We start from the raw sequence: 21563 nt of genomic DNA on the forward strand, positions 1-21563 counted from the left end.
AAGTAACTTGTAAATTGTAGTCATGAAGGGATGCACATGATCAGCAACAATACTCAAAGAGGCTGTTACCCAATTACCCAAACCACTACATCACCTCTACCAGCCTGGACTGTTGATGTAAGGCAGCCTGGGTCCATAGGTTTTACAGGTGCCAAATTCTGACCCTATGATGAACATATGCCCACTGCAGTCTCAGTCTTTTGTTCTTGGCTGTGTGGTTGTAGCCTATCCACGCCCTAGCTGTTGTGCTGAAAACCTTAGGATATCTGCAGTTATAGAAATAGTCAAACAAACCTACCTGGCACCAATAATCATCCCACCTTCAAAATCAGCAACACCAGATTGGTTTCCCATTCTGGCTGATGTGGGATAATACCTGAAGCTGCTGACACATAGCTCTACATAATATTATAAAATTGGCTGATTAGATAACTGCATGAATGAGTAGAAGCGCTTGGTAAGTGTACATTGTTTTGTCCAAAAATACTTTAAAATGAAAATAAATCAAGAGAGCAATGAAATGCCATACAAGGCCATCTGGATTGTACTGGATTGTATGGTTTGGGTGTAGATCATTTAGTCACATTAGCAGTAGCTCAAGCTGTTTAGGACCTGGAAGGTCAAATAGTGTAAACTATACCAGATAATCTTATAGATAAAACCTGTTTACCCAAATATATTCTATACACTAACATACGCTATGTGTCCAAATGTTTGTGGACACCTCTTCTAAAAATGCATTCAGCTACTTTAAGCTGCACACACTGCTGACACAGATGTGCCACTAGAATAGGACTCTCTGAGCCTATTGGTACCATGCCTAATGCCAGGTGTGAACTAGAGTGGATAAAAAGCCCTCCAGCACTGAGCTGTGGAGCAGTGGAACTGTGTTTTCTGGAATGATGGTGTGCCATCCAGTGTTTGGGATGAGGTGGGGTAGTGATCATCCAACAACTACTACCTCACTTTCTTCACATTCTTGCAACTAAATGAAATCCAATCCTCACAGGCAATGCTCCAAAATCTAGCAGAAAACCTTTCCAGGACATTAGAGACAGTTACTCCAACAGAAGCAGGATAAACTTTTTTTTAATACCCTTGATTTCGGTAAAAACAATAAATGAACAGGTGTCCCAATACTTTTGTCCATATAAATAACAGCACAAAGTAATGGTACCCAAAAGATCAGAAAGCCATAAACGGTATGTATTCAATTAATTTTTTATTGTCAAATCTAAAAACCCAATAATGCATTAGATGCTTATAATAAACCAAAAACAAAAATATAGTCTCATAAAATGTTTGTCATTTTCTCATATTGTCAACAAATCTGTTGCAAAGAAAATAAAACAGCTTTCTTCAGACAAACTCATGGCAATAGAGAATAGAAAAAATGGGTCCATTACACATTTCCCTATCCCTTGTCAGCTGAGGATAAGGCACAGTTGAGTTCATACCGAGATATCTCCAGCAGTGGTATGTTACTGCACAATTTGGACTGCTAGGTAAAAACTTGTCTTTGGTCATCGTGTTTTGTCTAAATGCATCACGGGAGATTAAGAATCGTCTCCTTCTCCTCCTTCATTGGCCTCAGTCCTCTGAGACAGCAGGAATGACTCCCACACTGCCAGGCACTGCAAGAGAACACACATTTAGAATGACGGCATCATCAAGTCTCCATCTCCATCTCTCTCAAGTCTGCACCTATGGACTTTCGTCTGGGTGTGTTTCCGCCCTCCATCAATAAAGACCCCCTGACCCCAGAGTAATGGGAGACTATTTTGAAGGCTGCCATGAGGGCTGACACATGGCAACTTTCAATTTAGCACCCAATTTCATTCACAAGCTGTGGCCGGACGTGGGCTTGCACGCCATTTATGTGTCACTTGCCAGGTTCTAGATTAATGTCCTTCTCGCTCTGAGGCCCAAACACTCCAACTCCCCTAACCCCCCCACAACAGCCCACACAACTTGCCTGGCACTTGAGAGTCTGTGTCGTGGCTGGCACACCAGAGGCATGCTCACTGCGGCTGAGTGCCTGTCAAAAGCACTTCACCAGCACAGCACTTCGTCACATGCCGAAGACAAGCTCTGACCTTTTTGAAGTGCTCCACATGAGGCAAGGTGCTGGACGACTGTCAAAATCAGCTGTGCATTATTATATGTCCAGACTTTAGTTCACTGACCACTGACCAGATTTGGGTAAATGATTAAATTTCAAGGTCTAGACAGAAAAAAATAATAGTAAGCTTCATTACTAGGACAAATAAGAGGTGAGGTATGAATGGTAGAGCTACAGAAGTGGTAAGGTAGAGTAACTAAAAGCTCCTCCCTGTTCTGAGCTGTCTCTATGGACATCTGACTCAGGAAGACTAGAATATTAATGTGTCGAGAGGAGAGACAGCTCAGTAGACCTGCTAGAAAAGACCACATCAAAGGCAGCCTGTTGGCTGGCCTCTCCAACACCCCCACATAATTTATGGCCAATCAGACAATGAACAGGAAACGGTCAGGGAACAAGTCGTAGAGTTTAACAGCACTTGGTCCACATTTTTCTGCTGAAACTGAAGGACGGATAGGGAATGCATACTAAATCATCTGACTGATTGCCCCATTTGTCTCAGAGAAGTTATTCCAACTAAGAGAATTAGAAATGAGTGTACCGCATAAAAATTTCAAATGTGAATAAAAACTTTTTTGTCCCCCTCTAAAAACAGCCTGGAACAAAACCCACAATTTCCACGGCTGACACCATGGATAGCATACAAAACAGACTCCAAGGAAGACTCAAGGACAAGTCTTGTTTGATTCCCCATCATGAGGGTAGAAGCACATTATGAAGCTGAAGCAGGTGGAGTAGCAGACTGTCCTTTCACTCTTTCATTTTCTTGAGACAACTGCTCAACCCTCGCTTGCCCTGGCTCTGGGCAGTGGGGTCACCGACACCCTCGGGCTGGAAAAGAGCACTGGCTGAAGGCTGATACAGGCCACTGTTTGCTTGCAGCTCGCATTGATTTCACCGTGCTTTGATGGGTGACGTGGGCAGACATCAAAAAGAAAAACTTGACTAAGGTTTCAAAAGGCCGGCGAAAGAAGTCAAAGTGAAAGGCAAGTTAGGGCTGCAGTAGAACACGGCACTGTTGATGCAACTGATAAACCATGTGACTCATCCTAAATCCAGAGATACATATTTTACAGTGCACTGCACAGAGGGGAACCACGCATGCAATACAGTTGCAACAACAAGAATAAGCCCCCAAAAAAACAGCACTTGTGAGATTATTGCGCAAGCTCAATCACAGAGTGACGTGCTTTGACGCAAGCGTCTGCAGAGGCAAAGAATTGGCTGAAGCATCTAAGTGGAGTGACCAGAACTGGGGATCTCAATACTCAGTGATGTGTTGAGTTGATAGTCATTATTATCAGCCATTTGTTGCTTCTGGGATGGGGTGGAAGTATGGCAGGGTTAGTGTGGCTGGACATTGTAACAGACACCAGACATTCCACTGCAGCTAGTTTTAGTGGCTTCTGTGGACAGAGCCGGAGAAAGCTCAGCTGCAATAAGGAGGCTCATTAGGAGGTCGAGGGCCTGGCCCCATTAACCAGCACTGCTCTGCCTCAGCAGCAGCTGCTAGGACGGGATGTGCAGGTAAACAGGGCTAATCAGGGAACAACACAGGCAGGGCAGTGTGAATAATCAGCCATTCTTAGTCTGGAGGCAGGCATGCTTACAAATGTACACACAGACTTAGAACATATGACCTAGGAGAGACAAGATCAACTTGAGCTACTTCAAAGTGCATACGCAGAGACAGAAAAACAAACTTCTCTGCAATGCACTGTCAACAATGGCGTCGTGGCTCAGAAAGCAGTGAGAGCTGTCACAGGGGAAACATCTACTGTAGGGGGTTCTTAGAATGAATAATAGAAAGCCTAGCATCGACCCCTGCTGTACCCCGTGGCCCAGAAGGGGTGTTTCTAAGGCAGTGTTGGCAAACCTCGAAAACGCTCTGCTCTGTCTAATTTAAGTCTTGCATTTAATGACGAGATCCTTGTCTTCCCCATCTCTGAGCAACATCCTTGTTGCTATGGTGTCTCCATGGCAATCCTCTGAACTTGCCATCTTACAGTGTACGGCTGCTGTGCCCACAGTGTTGTATAGGCTACCATGCAAATGCCTCTAAAAATTCCTATACCAACCCACGCAAGCAGACAGGGTTAGACTGGGGATCTTCACTTTCTGTATACATTTCTGATAGAAAGACGCAAGCGTCCCTGATTACAATGCATTCAGAAATGAACCTCATGAGCTTTGAGACTAGTTAAATGAGTCGAAGAGTGCAAGGTAAATGGGTCTAATGTCAATAAACTGAGATCTTGGACATTAATGCAAAATCTTACCAGATGCTTATTCCATTTGTAAACATATTTCATTTTTAATTAAAACCACATCTAACTCTGCATTTTAAATGGACGTTGCAAACTCCACACGTCATCTTATGTTCAACACCACTCTGTCTCCCTGCTCTCTGGATGTTTGACGCTCTTTCCTTGCATCTCCTCTTCTTTTCATTTGCCACCTTTCCACATGCACTTTACTTTCATCTCCTTTTTCTTAAATCTATAACTTCCCTAAATCTACCTCATTATTTCTCTTTGTGCATGAGGCACTTCAGGATGTGCTCCACTATAGCTGGGGCACAGTGGAGCACTCTCCCCAGGTCCTGTCAAAACCTGTGGCCCTCAGCCCCCGGCCTCAGAGGAGGATTTTCATCCCCTTGCCTCACCTTATTGAGGTCATTCTGAAGTGCATTAATCATTCAGGGGGCCTGGGACCGCCACAGGCACACAACCGTCCCCCAGCGCCACCTGCATACCAAACTCTAAAGCCAGGGTTCTAATGCAGAGTGCATTTCCTCAGTTGCGTTCACCACTTACTACCGCACTGTAATGCTGCCTCTCATCATGGGACCCCATCTCACACTCCTCTGAACTGGCTCCACTTAAGCCTACAGAGCTCTCTATCTATTGCCATTCACTGTGGTTTTGCTTACCCCTCCTTTCTCTCTTTTTATATACTTTCTTTTTCACCTCACCCACTATTTCATTCAACTGTTTGATGTGTGTTTTTTTTCTCCTTGATATTAAACAAAAAAGGTGCTGTAGCCTTAGGGTTACAACAAAAACAACAAACATGAAATGAGGAATAGGCTTGTCCTAATTCAAATCTCACCTGTGCTGTCTTTGATGGAAACTTGCAATAATGCATGAATGACCCAGAGTTGTTTTATTTAGAATGTGTGCTTTCTTGTTCCCCCCATAAAATGTACACAACAATAACATACCAGTCTCTACAGGCTGAGAAAAAATAAATCATGGAATTAACAGTATGTGAGCTAGGAGATGGTTCTCTCGTGACTTTCTAATTTTGTAATTTCCTCCTGTTCTTGCCTGTTCGGTCAATACATACCAGGCAATACCTATGGCTCCCTCTTTACAGCCCTCTGCTTTAGAGAACCATAGCATCTCTAAGCATCTACCTCAGACAAATAAGTGAATCTGATTAGTAACTAATGTTCTTCTCATGCATGGTTGAAATACGTACACTGATCAGCCACAACAATAGTGCCCAATATTGCCCCTTGTGCAGCCACAACAGATTTGAGCCTTCAAGGCATGGACTCCACAAGACCTCTGAAGTCATCCAGTGGTATCTGGCAGTACACCTCCATGGATTGTGTTAATGAGCCGCAGGTGCCCATGACCCTGTCGCCGGTTCACCGGTTGCCCTTTCATGAACAACTTTTGGTAGGTACTGACCCCACAAAACCCCACAAGACCTGATGCCTGATGTTTTGGAGATGTTCTGATCTGGTCGCCTAGCCACCCTAATTTGACTCGTGTCAAAGCAGCTCTGCTCTTGTTTACCACATCAACTTCAGGAACTGACTGTTCACTTGCTGCCTAATATATCCACCCCTTGACAGACGGCACAGTAGATGAAGATAATCAATGTGTTTTTCCACTTCACCTATCACCTATGTGGTGTTAATGTTGTGGCTGAGACTCAAGCTCTAGAACAGCTTGAACGTGTGATATTCACACTTACTATAATTACATTCTCCTTCCCTTGTTCTAAGAAAGCACAGGTTGGTCCCAGGGAGCATCAAGAGGCAGCAAGATTGTTGATGGATCACAATCTCTATAAACATCTGACATCTCTCGCCAGAGTCCCTGAACGGCCTTCCCTTATTCGCAGATGCCAATTCCACTTTCCAGGCTGTATTGCACCATCAGTGCTTGGGTCACGATTTCTGATTCAACTCGGAGGTGTGAAAGAGGGAGCTACAGGGAGCAAATAAAAAGAGAGTGTGCCCATCTAATGACATCCATCATAATACCTCAACCCTCCAAACCTTTTCAACTGGAAATATCAGCCTATCTTTATAGCCTCGGAGACCCATTACATATGGTAAACTGTCAGTGAGTATACAATGAAATACTACCACCCTCTACTGGCAAATACCCAAAGCAAATGCAAATGAGCACAGGGAGAAAGCCACATGCATCCATCAAGAACAATTTGTAACTGATCCAAAACTTCAACCGGGTGGCAAACGATGAGTATATATTTTTTTAAAACATCGGATGGGAGGTAGTAAGCCTCGGTAGCCAATTAAACATTAAATACAATTTTTTTCATCACATCTTAATACACAATTACTCTATATTTGTGTATTTTTATAAAATAAAAAGAGTAACTTCGGTTTGTGTGCACCTTACAGAGTCAGGACATGATTAGAACCCCTTTGACAGAAATCCTTGCTCGCAAATGCTTTTTGAAGAAGCGAAATGTTTTTTTTTTTTTTTTTTTTTTTTAGTTCTTGTGGTTGGATTTTCCCCCCACTCTTCTTTGCAGAATATTCTTGGGTCACTTTGCTGCACAACATGTTTAAGGCCTTATTTTGAGGTACATTTCCTGTCCCAAAAAACCAAACAAACAGATTTTTCCTTTTTTTTCTGGCTATTGCTCTTGCACAAATCTCCACATTTGGGGTTGTCTCTTTCAATAAATGTTTAGCTTCATGAGAACTTCCATTCATATTTCAACCAGTGGCTGGTCTTCTTATTTATAATGTCTCTGGTCAGACACATCCTAGAGCATCAGGAATGCACAGAAGGCCCACAGTGCCAGTTTTATATACAAAATGTAAGTAGATATCTAAAATAAATGTATAAATAAATAACAATGCTACTATTAGTGAATTGTCTGCGCCTGCTTATCAAGCAGAAAATTGTTAAATTGACCCCCCCCCCCCCCCCACAAAAAACCCCCACAAAAACACTTTAATTTATGCACAACTTAATGTGTAAACATTGTAAATACATGTAATTTCCAAGATCTGTAACCTAACTACTGTTAAATAACTTAGTATATGGCAGTCACAAATGTCGCTTTTTATGAAGCAGTTTTTCTAAACGTAGTATCTAAAAAACATATTTGGTCAGGCCTTTGCGGCAAAGGTGCCAAAACATCAGCACAGGCCACACTGATAGTTAATGTTATTAAGGTCTATTTTTTTAATCTCTTGTAGAAAATACCTAAGCTACCTAGACTGACTTACTCTGATAAGAACTAGTAGATGGACACTGCTCACCTTTTCGTAGTGTTCCACGTTCTTCTCCGCAGCACAGGTAAAGGCTGCTCTGAGGTCAGCCCTCATGCTCTTCTGCCAGCGGCTCCAGTCCCCCTTTAGTGTGTTGTTGGCAAACTCCAGCTTGTCCTCCAGCTTGTCAATCTCCTCCTTCATCTGCCCATACACACAATCACACCCAAATCACAACAAATATGAGACACATCCAACACAGACACTCAGCCTCAAACCTACAATGCTTCCGTCCAAAAGCCAGCCAAGTCACATGAGAATCAGCTAGAAACATCTTCCCTGATGTAAAACTTAGTCCTTCATTCACAAATGAGCTGGATGAAAGAGGAATGTTTTATTTTCAGGAGCCTTTTAAAATCCTTTCATTATTGAGTGGGCTGCTATTAAATTTTGTTCAATTTTAATTTGGAATGATGCATATGGGCAGTTCTGTTGAACTTGTAGAGACAGCTTGACTCACTGTAATTACGCTAATTTGTTCCTTGGCACATTCTCGGTTCAGTATTCAAGTAAGGCCGCCTCAGTCATTCTACCAGCGACACGCTGCAGGCTTCACTTTTGCCAGGGTTAACTCTTTACATGCTATGATGCACTAGTCCTCACTAAACAGTTATTTACACGTCATAAATGCACACATTCCTGACCAGTTTGGAATCTCTTTACAGTGCAGCAGAACAGTCTGTAGGTACCTTATAAGACACTACAGTACAAACGCCCTCTTGTTACTGCAGCACAATTGATCCGACCACCTCATCAAGGTGTTTCCTAACGACTTATCTGAATCAAACCGCTTGCTTTCTGAGCAAGTGTTCTCCTGGGTCCAATAGGCTTTTGATAACACACAAAAAGTATCACTTTGCACTGAAGCACGAAGCAAAATGATTAGTCAACACGCTAATCGACGGCTGGGATGTCTGGGGACCACAGGGAGGAATGCATGTCAAATTAGTAAGCGGAGATGAGGGGAAGAGCTTTAGAGAACCAGTCGCCTTATTGACAGCTGAGCTGGTGAAGGTCGAGCACTAGGTGTTTGCTGCCACTTCTGCCCAGGTCCCTTCTGGATAGGCATATGTTTGTGTGTGTGTGTTTGTTTGTGTATAAAGACTCTGATTACGTGAGGCTGTCTTGTGGAACGAGAGATGGTTTGGGTTGAATGGGGCCGATGCACAGGGGGAGGGAGGCAGTGCTGGCGTGTTCAGTAACTGTCTGGAGCCGCATTTCCCAGATGACAATGAGGACAGATCATTAGTTACGCTGATTTGCCCTCGCTGTCATTACAAGATACACAGCAGGCACATAATACTAACAAACACACTAGTTTGCACATGCATACTTAGCCATTAGGATCAAAAGCACAGATCTACGTTTCATCATTAAAATGCACTCAAGCCTATTGAACATAATGAATAAGAGATAAATCAGACAATTAAAAAAAAACTCATTATAATGCTACACAAGACTCTTTTCACTAACTAAGAGCTCGTATACATAAAAAAACCCTTATGCACTGCTACCATCAGATACCAGGGAACTGCATGGTTGAATGGGTTTTCCATATGCTTCTTCTGACCTTTACTGACATCTGCTGGATAGAACATTACATCACACATGTTCAACGGGCCACAGCATTTCATTCAGCATTAACACGGTCGTAATCAACAGCCATTCTTTACTGCTAGTGTTCAGATAGCTGTAAAATATTATTTCCGCTTCTGCATGCAATGGGGAATCATTTGACATGATTTGAGGGAGGCCAGCCACAATACAGAGCACAGGATCTCATTTATAACCACATGCACCCTCTGCAACGTCTGCTCTCCAAAGTCAACCATAATTCTGCTAGAGGAAAGAGATACATTTAGAAGAAACCTTTTGCCACGGCGCAAAACACCAGCACAGCCAAAGTTAACATGCAGCCACACGAGCCAAAGCAAGGCCAGCCAGAATGAAAGAGGCCAGAGATGCTACACAAGGCTGACGCCTCAGAGCATTTCAGCATTTTCCTACATCCATACGCAAGTCTAAACCAGGGCTATTCAATCACAGTCCTGAAGGGCTGGTGTCCAGCACAGTTTGGTGGTTTCCCAGCTGAAATCCACCTAGTGAACCAGACAATTAATGACTGGACTGAACATGACGTTTCTAAGCAGGGAAAAAAAAAACAAAAAAAAAACACCAAACGCTACTAGACACTGTCCCTTCAGAACCACAACTTAATATCCCCTGGCTCTTCACTATGCTCAGAAATGAACTGGTAACACTTCACATTCTTCAGGTCTTCAGATAAACCAGTTCAGCCGTGCATATCTGTAACAGCCCCCTCAGACATTGGGTGTAGCCTCTTAGAATTCCTGACCTTCGTAAAATGTTACCAGCTCAAAAATAAATTATGCTTCCAAGAACAGATTTGCAAGCTAGTAAAGCCATGCTCCACTGCTGTTTTAAACGCAGTACCTCTTTAATCTCTCCTTTAAGCTTCTGCTGTTTCTGCTGTTTGACCTCCTCTGGGTCTTTGCCCACCAGACTGTCCCATGCTAAACTCAGCACCTTAGACTCCTTCATGAACACAACCAATACAGGAGGACACATTAGATGCAACAGGTAAGAAAAGGTGTAGTGCTGCGAAAAAGTGTTTGCCCTCTATTTGAAAAACAAATCTGTTGTCCAGCAGAAAAGCCCGAAGGTGAATGTTCGCCCGTCAGTTCATGACCGAAAGTTCAAGCGCTGTTGGGGCATGCAGCAGGACAATTACCTGAAGCACACAAGCAAGTCCGCCTCAGAATGGCTCAAAAGAAACAAAATTAAGGCTTTGGAGTCTTGACTTGAATCCCATTATATGATATAACAAAATACTGAGATAAAACAATGCAACTGCAAAAAAGAAGAGGTAGGCCATAATTCCTCCACAGCGTGTAAAAAGACTCATGGAAACTTATCAGGAAACATTTAATTGCAGTTGTTACTGGGTGGCACAACAGTTGTTGAGCTTTTTCACAAGGGTGATATAGGTTTGAATAAATCTTTATCTTCAATGAATGAAATGATCACATAAAGAAGCTGCATTCTGTACTGTATACTAGTTTGGTTTTTATCTTGTATTAAAATTAGTTGGATGATCTGAAACATATGAATGTCACAGACATGCAAAAATAAAAGAAATTGGCAAGGGGCAAATACTTTTTCACAGCATTGTATGTACTTTTGTGTAATGATTAGTAACCCATTAAAGAGCCAATAATTGGGACAGTTCAAAATCTCTGTCCATTGCCCTTACATTTTCAGAACCATACAATATATATATATCAATGTTTTCACTTACTTCCCATTTGTGGTTACATAAGTCACAGTGACATTTTGCAGACAAGGCCAGATAACAGTGTTTGCATAGGGCTGTATTCAAATTCAAGCGGGTTATATGGTGATTGTCACACTACCTGGCATTGGCATTTGGTGCACTTAGGTCTAAAGTACAGTTTATTTGTACAAAAGAACCACATTACGAGCAGAGCAGAGCTAAACTCCTTGAAGGAGTGCTCAATGTTAAATGTCCGTAGACCAGACACAGAGAGCAAAGCAATCTAAAAACAGACCATAAAAAAAAAAGAATCCTTCCATCTCACAACAGCTATACACCCCAGTGGAAGTCATCAAGAACAGTGCGCACTGTCTGTAATTAAATTCTCTGGAGAAAGGTTATTGCTAAGCTGGAGGGCACCTCTGCAACCTTCAAGCACTTCTTCAACAGGACTCTGCCCAATAATGCCCCTTTCCCCTCTCTGTAGGATGATCTTTTTTTTGTACTCATGACATTTGATGGAATTGATGCAAAAAAAGTCAGAAGTCCAAGAGATTTAAGAATGATATGACTAGTGCAGGCTATATTCAACCATATTTACCGTGTTCTAGTTGAAGTGCGTTTAGGCTCAGTGGGACTTCCTCAGCTTTCTTGAGATATTTATATAATCTCACCATATTCCTCTTTAGGCTTAAAATGGATTGCTTTCAAATGAAAGCAGACATGGCTGCTGAAGCGAGGCTTTATTGCTAATAATCTTTGGGAAATTGCAAGAGAGTGTTGGTCGGATTAAATGGAAAAAGGAAAGAGTCAATACTGCACTCACTGCTTCGGTGTCGGTCTTCTTAGTGGCAAGAGCCTCATTTTTAGCCTCAAACTCCGCTTGGATGTTGTCTCGTCTCCGAAGTACTGCCTGTGTATTACAAATGCCATGATCAATAACACTTTAATGAAATATAGAACTGGATGAAATACATAATAAGCCTTGGTAAAACATAATGCACATTATATTGATCATAGTATTGAACCAAGGTTCATGCCTCCAGTTACAGCACAAATAAGATGAAATGCTAGAACTGTCAAAACACAAATTGAACATGGCTTTTTTTTATAAACCTTAAAACAGTACTGTTTATTTTAAAAGAGAGAAGTGTCAGAAAGAGGGTTAAAAAATCTTCAATAATTCCATAATACAGTCACTTTGGAGATTCACTTTGGAGATTACTTATTCAACATTTACTGCCTGTAAACATCTCTCAACATTACCTTAAGTGTCTCTGAGCAGAGCACATACTCGTGAAGGATTGGGAGCAGGCTGTTGCTGAGCTGCTGGACCTGCTCTTCAGTCTCTCTGCAGCACCTGTCCAAGCAACCCGCCATCTGCTTCAGAGGCTCCACCAGCTCCTCCTCTGAGCCTGACCACAGAGTGTAGATGGGTCCACACTCCTTCAGCTCCTCTAGGTACTCTGGATACAGAAGAGCTCATTTTGACTACTCATTACAATGCTCTATCATCAGACCAGACTGGTGTTAGGGAGTAGGGATGGGAATTTTAGCCATTTAATATATTCCAGTAAACTTATATTGTACTGAGACAAACTTGAGTATCCTAATGCTAAAATATTTCATTCTGTTCTAAATAAAAAGATTAAAAAATTATTAACATTAATTTCTTGAATGTTGATAATGCAAAAACCTGCAAGAGCTTTCCAGGCTGTTCAGATGACTGTGATTTACATGTGTCCCCTCTTACATTAAATTTCTCTTAACATGTGAAGCAGTATTAGCTGTATATGTGTAAGTATTTACTGACATTTACTGCCATGTTGCACATGCATATTTAAAAGCTGTAAAATAATATAATATTTTTTAAATAAACTAAATTCTGCATCTCAGTTTGGTCAGCAATATATATATATAAACTCAAAAATATTAGCAGATTTTTAGTCTTAGATTTTTGTTTCTCCCCCTCAATGTATTAGAATTTCCTGTGATGTCCCAAGGACTGGGACATTTTTGACAATGGAGTGTTAAGCCCTTGCTGGGATTTACACTTATGATCTCTTCACACTTGATACGCAGGCAGAATGCTGTGCCATTCTAAAGCTATATAGTCACACTAGATAGAACATAGTTCTGAGTAAATTTGCCTTTCTGTTCTTTCTCAAAACACAGATGTGTAAACATATGCTTGTTTTACAGCTCTAGAGTGCTGTATCTGTCCAACTGCCTGCTTGTTAAGGCAGGAGATCATAGGTTTGAATCCCGATAACACCACAGCCCTCCATGGTCAGGAGTCTGAGAACAGGAAGGCGGGGCCAAACTGAGGGGTCAGAGACACAGACTGAAAATCTAATTAAATATTTAGTGAAAGTCAAAACATACCTTTTTTTTCTCTGATGATTCTCTGGGTGATTTTGTCCAACGAGGTCATCTTTTGACTGAATTCCTCCACATAGTCCTGAATGGCACTGAACTCCTCTGGTCGGTTTTTGACCCCTCTGACTGTGGCAGCAACTGCTCGCACTGTATCTCCCATTCTGCTCAAAAAACCAGGTCCTTGCTTCTTGTGAGAGGCCAGCTCCTGTAGATGACAGTATCAGGTTAAAAAAGGGAAAGTGTAACTGCTGAACGCTGATAATATCATCACAGAGTTTGGCGGTGATAAAAGCTTAGAGTGCCAGTAAAGAGAAGCTTAAGCATTTTTAATTAAAAAAAAGAAATGCTGAGACAATTAAAATGAATGTCTGAGCAAAACATTGGTCAATCATTGGTCACTTGCCACAACAGTACATCTCTAAGACAAGGCAACAAAGCAGCAAAGAGCTTTTGCATGATACATATAATTGTTATGGCAACATAATCTCAAAACAGCCCTTAGTGTACCTCCAGAGCCTGATATTCCTAGAGGAACTGTGAGTGCATAGGTCAATATGAATAGGCGAACTGTGCGTATAGTGAAGGCCAGTAATAATCAGATTAGGTTGGACAGGGTGGGTGTGTTGTGTGTAGGAGTATGTAAAGTATAAAAGTGAAATGTGAACTGAAAATATCTGCAGTCTACTGTAAGGAAGGTTTATTAAAGATTTTGTAATTTCCCAGACAAAACCTACCCTGCCTATCTCTAATGGGTATAGATCCAGGTGTGTTTCACTGTAACTGTGTTTGTGTGTTTTACCCAGGCTTGTGCTGTGAGAAATATCTTGAAATCCTCACTGCAGGAGAGAATCGGATGCTCAGCTATTCTGTTGAGAAACTTGTGTAGCGCTCTCTTCCTGGTCTCAATAAAGTCGTTATTGAATCTCTCCACCATTCCCTTCATCACAAATTTCTCTGGTAGTGGCTGAAACAGCACAAACAAGGCATTGTTTTGCATGACAGTAGAGCACAAAGGGCGTAACAAAGGATTCACAGGAGTTCATGATTTATACCGTTACAGCCAAAGGTCTTGTTCATTGTGTGGGAATTTCAGAATTGTAATCAATCAAAACAATCCAAAATTAACTGGAATAAAATATTGCTACATCAACATGCATTACATTTCTCCTATAAAGTTACCATTTCAGAGACGTCCACAAAAACAAGAATCTCCATTCTTTTCAGTTTTGTTTTTCTGCATCATTACAACATTTCATGATCAATGGGCCAAAAGAAATGCTCCAAAATGACTTGGAATAAAATCTCTTCATATTAATATACACTAAAAGTTAAGAACATATTTGCCTTCTTCTATAAAGTTTCAGCTTTGGAGATACTTCCTGTTTTGTTGGACAGTGTCAATCTGTACTGCACATTAACACACTGGCTGACCGTTTAAAACAGTCTAATGTTTACACACGTACCTCTCAAACCTGTCAAAACTGTTCTGACATATCTAGACTGAAGCCTGAAATGCTAAATCAGACTTGTGCATTTGCAAATGAGAGAAAAGGGCTGCATGCCTTCATCTCTACAGCATACTGAGGGTGGTGTGGATGTGGGATAAATTTCACCTACATGAACAATAAGCGTGGGATGAGCCTCCTCCAGTTTGCTTTTTAACCAGAAGAAGTCTTGGTAGCGCCTGCGGACTTCATACTCACTAGAGTCAAACTCACTACGGGTGGTCTGAGATCAGAGACAGGGAAACATTTTAAGCACTTAGACAGAAAATGAGACCAGATACAATTTTCAAGAATGTGGTTTGTAGTGTACCTTGGTCAAAACCCTGTACGTAATAAAAGTCTCAATGGCTGTCACATGGCTCTCAGGGTTATCGACTGTGACGAAAATGTCTTTCATGTCAGGCTGCTCGTCCTCCTCCTCAAACTTGTACTGATTGACCATAGAGCCAGGGGAGGTCTGCATAGAGGCATTCAAAGAGCTTCCGTCCGTGAAGGTTGCATCCTACAGTAAAACAAGGAAAACTGAGCCCTCAATCACCTGGACATGGAGAGAATAATAGAAATCTGACTTCCTGATCTGGCTTGTTTCCCCAAACCCTCAGCTATGAGTCTAGCCATAGCATAATCCAGTTTTATGAGGGGCCTATGTGTCTTGGCAAAAGCTGGATGCTGAGAGCATATACCATGCATCCAACTAAAACTAAATACCTATATTAGTATGAGTTACATGAGTTAGGTTCAGCTTTTTCACCCCTGTAATAATTGGTCAATTAAATGTTTTAATACTGGATTGCACAGGCAAGGACTCCCCAGTCTAGGAGGTTTTCTCTTGTGTATATTTTGGTATTCCTCCTGGTCAAACACATCTGATTTAAAGGTAAAGGTGCACGTATTTGTCACTGTACACTGTACAGCGAAATGTGTCCTCCGCATTTAACCCATCTGGTAGTGAACACACACTCACACACATAGGGGCAGTGAGTACACACACACCCAGAGCGGTGGGCAGCCAACTCCAGCGCCCGGGGAGCAGAGAGGGTAAAGGGCCTTGCCCAAGGGCCCAACAGTGGCAACTTGTTCGATTCCCGAGCCCGGGAATCGAACCCACAACCCTGTTATCGATATCCCGGCGCTCTAACCGCTGAGCCACCACTGCCCCTAGCTTACCTGCTATGCCCCTAGCTTACCTGCTATGTAACAACACTTTGCTGAGTATTTTAGATTTAGTCATAGGCTGAACATCTATCTACCAGACATTTAGTGCACTCTTTGACTGCAAAAGCCATCTGTGACTCAGTTGTGCACTATATATGGGACAGGGTGCTACTGAGACTCAGCCATAGAATGGCATCATTCATTCTGCTAAAGCCCCAGTGTGTATTGTGAGTTAGCACTAAGGCACTGTTTTCCCTGCGAAGCCTACTGCCTTATCACCGTTCAATCAGAGATTCATGCAAATACTTCTCATTTTACCAAAACCAGAATCAGATAGGTCAGATCTCTGAGGAGGAGAAGAGGCCTGCACAGCCTCGCTGCACCTCCTCTCATGGAGACTTCCTGTCAAAACAAACTCCACTGCTGTCAGCAGATTTCATGCGGTCCTAAAAAAGGAAGCATTAGACAAGCTACACGTTTTCATCTGAAGCATAACGTCATTAAAAAGAAAAAGAAAAAGTCCAAAATCATACGTTCCTGGTTTCTGGGGTGTCTGTTTGTACGTGTCTGGCCACTGCAGGCAGTAGCTTACAGCAGTCCGTCTACTCTGATCACGGTGCAAAGAAAGAAAGTAGCTAGCAGGGTTTGAAATACTGACCTCAGCTGATTTCTGACCTTTGAAACCCAGCATGAGAGGAAAACACAGGAATGGCAACAAGTCGACATAGAGTTCGGTCTTTTCCTTTGCTTTCCCTCATTTTCGAGGTAAACTGCGTAGTAGGCTTGTGTTATATCCTCCGAGCTCATTCAGCGAGGTGTTGTTATTGTCACAGGCTATGAGCTGGGAGTGCCACTAGACATTCAGAGCGGGTACAAGGGACTTTTTTTTTCTGTTAGTATCAACATCTGATTAAACTCAACCGACGAATAAGTAGCCAAGTTTGTACGAATCTGTTAACAACAGTCTGCCAGACAGACCACGTAGCAGCAGCAGCAGCAGCAGCAGCAGCAGCAGCAGCAGCAGTAGTAGTAGTAGTAGTAGTAGTAGTAGTAGCAGCAGCCATCATCACACTATCTCTCCGGTCTCAGTGAGGCTAAACCGACTTCCACTCCCACTTTCACCGACACCGAGACTTTACCTTACTGAAAACCTCAAAATCCTCGTCCTCGTCCACGTCCAACATCTGTCCTGAGATGTCGCCCGGGACTGCAGCAGTGGGACTGCTGCTGTCGACCACAGTCCCGCTCATCATGGCTCAGATCGCTCCTTTCTCTCAGATAACTTGAACGCTGTTCATGAGGCAAACTTTTCCGTCAGTGTGTGAAACTCGGGCAGAGAGGCAGGGGCACCAGAGTGCGCAGAAACGGAAATACCGTGTCAGGAAAGAAGAGCGCTGAATCTGCACTGGAGAGGAAGGCCAGGCTGATCAGACCTCTACAGACGGAGAAGTTCAGGTAGACGAACTGGAAAAGTGGCCCGCAGTCATACAGTGCGGTTGGTTGACTTTTTTGGGCAGAAGTGGTAAACCTATACTCCCGTGAAAGTAGCCTGTTGTTTCTCCAGGGGAAGGAAAAGTAACCTCCTAAAACAGCTTGAGGGAAAGTACCCAAATAAAGGAATGCTGTGTTCACTGAAGAAGCTGTGTGAGGTGTGAGGTGTGTCCAGTCATAAAGCAGTACAAGTGCTGTCACCAACATATATTACAGTATATAAAAGATGAAAAAAATCTGACATGAACATTAGTTAATGTTTTTTCCATTTGTTAACAGGTGAAGGTAAAAGGTAAGGTAAAACCTTACTCACTAAGTCTTCATGTAACTAGTTTAGCACAGTAAAATCACAGTGTTTTTTTTTTTTTTTTTTGGTGGTGGTGGTACACGGTATGGACAAAAGTATTGGGACACCTGCTCATTAATTGTTTAAAAAAGAGCTTTTGCCCTTTTTTTTGTTGTTGGAGTAACTGTCTCTACTGTCCAGGGAAGAAGGCTTTCTGCCAGATTAGATCTGATTGCATTCAGCAAGTGCTATTGAGGTCAGGATCCTGGATGATCATCTCCCCAACTCATCCCAGAAGTTATTCCAGAGAACACCGTCCCACTGCTCCACAGCTCAATGCTGTCTACCCCTCTAGCCCATACCTGGCATTAGGCATGGTGCCAATAGGGTCGTGTTGATCTGCTCTAGAGAGTCCTCTTAAATTGGCAATACCTCTCTACAGGGACTAGACAAGATGTGTTTGTGTGCGTTTGCTCATCTGTGTCAGCGATGGGTGCAACTTAAAGTAGCTCAGTGCATTCATTTGAAAAGAGGTGTCCACAAACATTTGGACATGTAGTGCATGTGTTGTGAAGGCTAATGGACAGTGGTGGGCCTTGCATACTAATGAAGGAGGAGAGCAATGGGCATTTTCGTTTTTACGCTGACATAATGTTGATTGGTATTTTTAATTCAAATAGAGGAAAAAAGTTTTAGAAAAGCCGGAAACTCTCGCGGCGTTTGAGATTTGTAAATGAGGTCCAAATGAGTTCTTTTCTAAATGAAATTGAATAAGAGTAATTTCAATACTACGTGAAGAAAGTACAATAACTGAGTAGAGTAGAAATCCATTAAAAGCTTGCTTGAATACATGACATTTAAGGGATTTGTCTTTTCAGTGAGGCTTGATTTTGAAGGCGGTTACAACAGCCGTCTTATATTTTAAAACGTTTCCATGAGGTATAAAATACACTGAACCTTTCCTAGTGTGTTTTTCTGCCTTCACTCCAATTACACTGTCACTTGTGTTGTACATGCAGTTAATCCACATCACCAAAAGATGTCACTGTAGCACAGTCAACCGCACAACAGGGCCATCTGGCAGGGAAAGTTTTTATCTGGTATGTCTGTTTGTCTGTCTGGTTTTGTCTGATGGTCTGTCTCTCTGTAGCTTGATAATCTAAGAGGTGGCATTAGGTATAGAAAACAAATGCATTAGAGCGAGACGAGGTTCTTGAGAATGCTGTCAGATTAATGTAAAGGACTCTGTATAGACTACTTTGTTCATTTATTCAGCAATCTGTCCAATCAGACGTAATTGATGATAGGGTTACTTAGCTACAGTACATCAGTGTTTTTATACAGAAGGCATGGATTAAGTTGTTCTCTGAGAAGTTCTAAAGTAGAGACTGTAGTGTAATGAAGATCTCATTGGCCATTATCACAATGACTTTAATGAATGTAGAGGGAAGGCAATCAGAGCCTCTCTAATTAGGAAGTGCAGTCTAATATTGCTGGTACACACTGTTGATTCCAGCTGAAGCTCCCACAAATAAGAAGTCCTTGGAATGATGCCACTACCATACAGCTTGTGTAGTAACCTTTTGCATGAGGAGCGTGCGGAGCATATCCTTCAACCATTCAGATTAGGCAGTATTAGAATAATTCTACAAAGGTCAGTCCTTTACTGTGCTCAACCCAGACTGGTAGAGCACCGAATGCAGAAAAGGTCACAGGCACCACAATCGTATTGTCTTGCTGCCTTTTGATATCATTTGTCTATGAGATTGATTTAAACCTGATGTTAGAACCACTACCCCCCCCCCCCCCCTCTTTCCTCTTTTTGTCTTATGTCGACCATCTGAGTGCTGCACTTCAGATATGTGTTCTTGGTGGTGGTATTAAAGTGAGAGCTCAATGTGCTGGGCTTTGATGGAGTGCCAGCATTAGAGAGAGCCGTTCAATACAGGGCATTAATTGCTCCTTAATTGTACAAAATGTGAGTGATAAATGGCACCTCAGCAGAAGGCAAAGCCTGCTTTTAAAACGAGGCCTCGAACAGCTTACTCTTTGATAGTCTCTAAACTTGATTTTGATCTCGTGCCTTGTTCTTCATGTATCTTCGAAGTCAAGATGTCTCTTCCAGCACATCTGAATGATGTGATACATGGCTCTAAACCTACAGCAATCATTCAACATTCAAATATCTGTCTGAAATCCTGCAACCTAACCTTAACAAATCAGCCTGCTTTTCCTTCCATTGAGTAGTCATGCTACTCTGTGGTGTGTTGCTGCCCACCAAAGCTGTGCTCCATGTGAAAAGTGTCCTGTGCCTTGATTTAAGACCGGCTTTAGATTTCACGCCGCCACTTCTGACTCTGTAGGAGACATATAACCATTTGAAAGTGTATCTCAAGTGGCCCATAATGCTCCGTTCTTGCTGGGCGTCATTTTCAGTGTGAGTGCATGAGGGGGTCAGTGGCAGTGGGGCAGATGCAAACTCATGGCTTCACTCTCCAGAGAGAAGGAGCTCTAGCGCAGCCTGGCACCCGACATGGCTCCTATGGCACCGTCCCAAATCTGCCCCGACAAAAATCCACACAGCGCTGTTCCTCCATCAGTGGTAGTTAATAATTAGATCAGCATTATGCCACAACAATGGCTTACATAGATCAGCTCCTTTCAAATTGCATTTGCTTCCTGTCAGGGCCATTAGAGTGGCTGACCAGACCGTCTTTAGAAAATCCCTTATTGCTGCTGTTTCAGATTGCAGACTCTGGCTAGAGGAGGCGGTTCAGACAGTTCCGCCTAAATATGCCCAAATATCCCTGAAATGTGGAATCTGTGTGATTTGGCAAAAAAATTGGCTGGCAGGTCTGCACCATCTTGTAATGTAGTGGGGTGTTTTTGTACCCTGCATAAAGCGCGTAAAACAGCAAATGAAGACGATTCCGAGCCACCTGGAGTGAGTGCAGAAGTGAACAATTAAAAATCAATTTGCTGTCAAAAAGCTTTGCTTTCTAATTAAAACCACATGCAGACTAGCGTCTCTCACCACTGGCGGATGCACAGTTGCAAAGCACACATTTATTTATTTCCTTTCCCCCCAGACGTGTGCTCTGGTTATTATCTCTCTTTTTTATGATTTTCCATCCTTTTTGCTCCTGGAGATTTCCTGAATTCAGATGGGAACCATTACATAGGATTTCATATGGATGTAATCATGCACCTAAATGCATTTTAAATGTGACTGCTGCTGAATTCCTACCAGGTGTCCAATCCAACAACTGGGGCTTGATTATAACCATCATTAGAAGCTTGTACACGTCATATTAATGATCACTCATTACACCGTGCTTTAGCTGCTTTCTACTGTTCCCTTTTTTTTTTTTTTTTTTTGTTTTGTTACCAAGCTGCTGAAAACCTACCCCTGCTTTCTCTTCACTTCTACACAGAACACTGTGCCTCATCTTGCTCAAAGAGCCGGTATCTGGCATCAGTGAGTCTGCTTTGGCCATTACGTGTTACAATGGCTTCTGAAGGATTGAAGGTTGGCTAATAACCAAGTCCCTCCTTAAGTCATCTGCTCGTTGGCACTAATGTCCAAATACGGGGGGGGGGGGGGGTGAACTAGTGATGAAAGAACTGCTCTCACTCTTCTGCATGCATAAAAAATATCAGAAATATCTAATGGACTTCTGAGAAATTTACTGTAATTTGTCCAGGCACTAAAGAAAGAATTCCCGCCTTAGGTTTAGAGGAAGTTGTGATTCATAGCAGTCAAAGGCAATCAGGGCCGGATGCAG

At 42.4% G+C, this 21563-nt stretch overlaps 1 protein-coding gene across 2 annotated transcripts; it reads right to left on the minus strand.

The window, feature by feature from the left end:
• Window positions 1-1205: 1205 nt before the first annotated feature.
• On the minus strand, window positions 1206-17334 carry snx7 (sorting nexin 7). Of its 2 annotated transcripts, XM_072679645.1 has the most exons (10): window positions 17141-17334; window positions 15157-15348; window positions 14959-15069; window positions 14141-14305; window positions 13348-13546; window positions 12229-12428; window positions 11789-11875; window positions 10122-10223; window positions 7659-7811; window positions 1206-1634 (listed from the first exon to the last, which is right to left on the minus strand). In XM_072679645.1, exons 1-10 carry the CDS (start codon window positions 17252-17254, stop codon window positions 1557-1559), a joined length of 1401 nt encoding a protein of 466 aa, XP_072535746.1. In that variant the 5' UTR covers window positions 17255-17334; the 3' UTR covers window positions 1206-1556. The 2 variants fall into 2 exon arrangements, with proteins under 2 accessions (XP_072535746.1, XP_072535747.1); XM_072679646.1 differs by lacking the exon at window positions 10122-10223.
• Window positions 17335-21563: the final 4229 nt, after the last annotated feature.

This window comes from Salminus brasiliensis, chromosome 5, assembly GCF_030463535.1.
Source record: "Salminus brasiliensis chromosome 5, fSalBra1.hap2, whole genome shotgun sequence".
Lineage (NCBI taxonomy): Eukaryota > Metazoa > Chordata > Actinopteri > Characiformes > Bryconidae > Salminus > Salminus brasiliensis.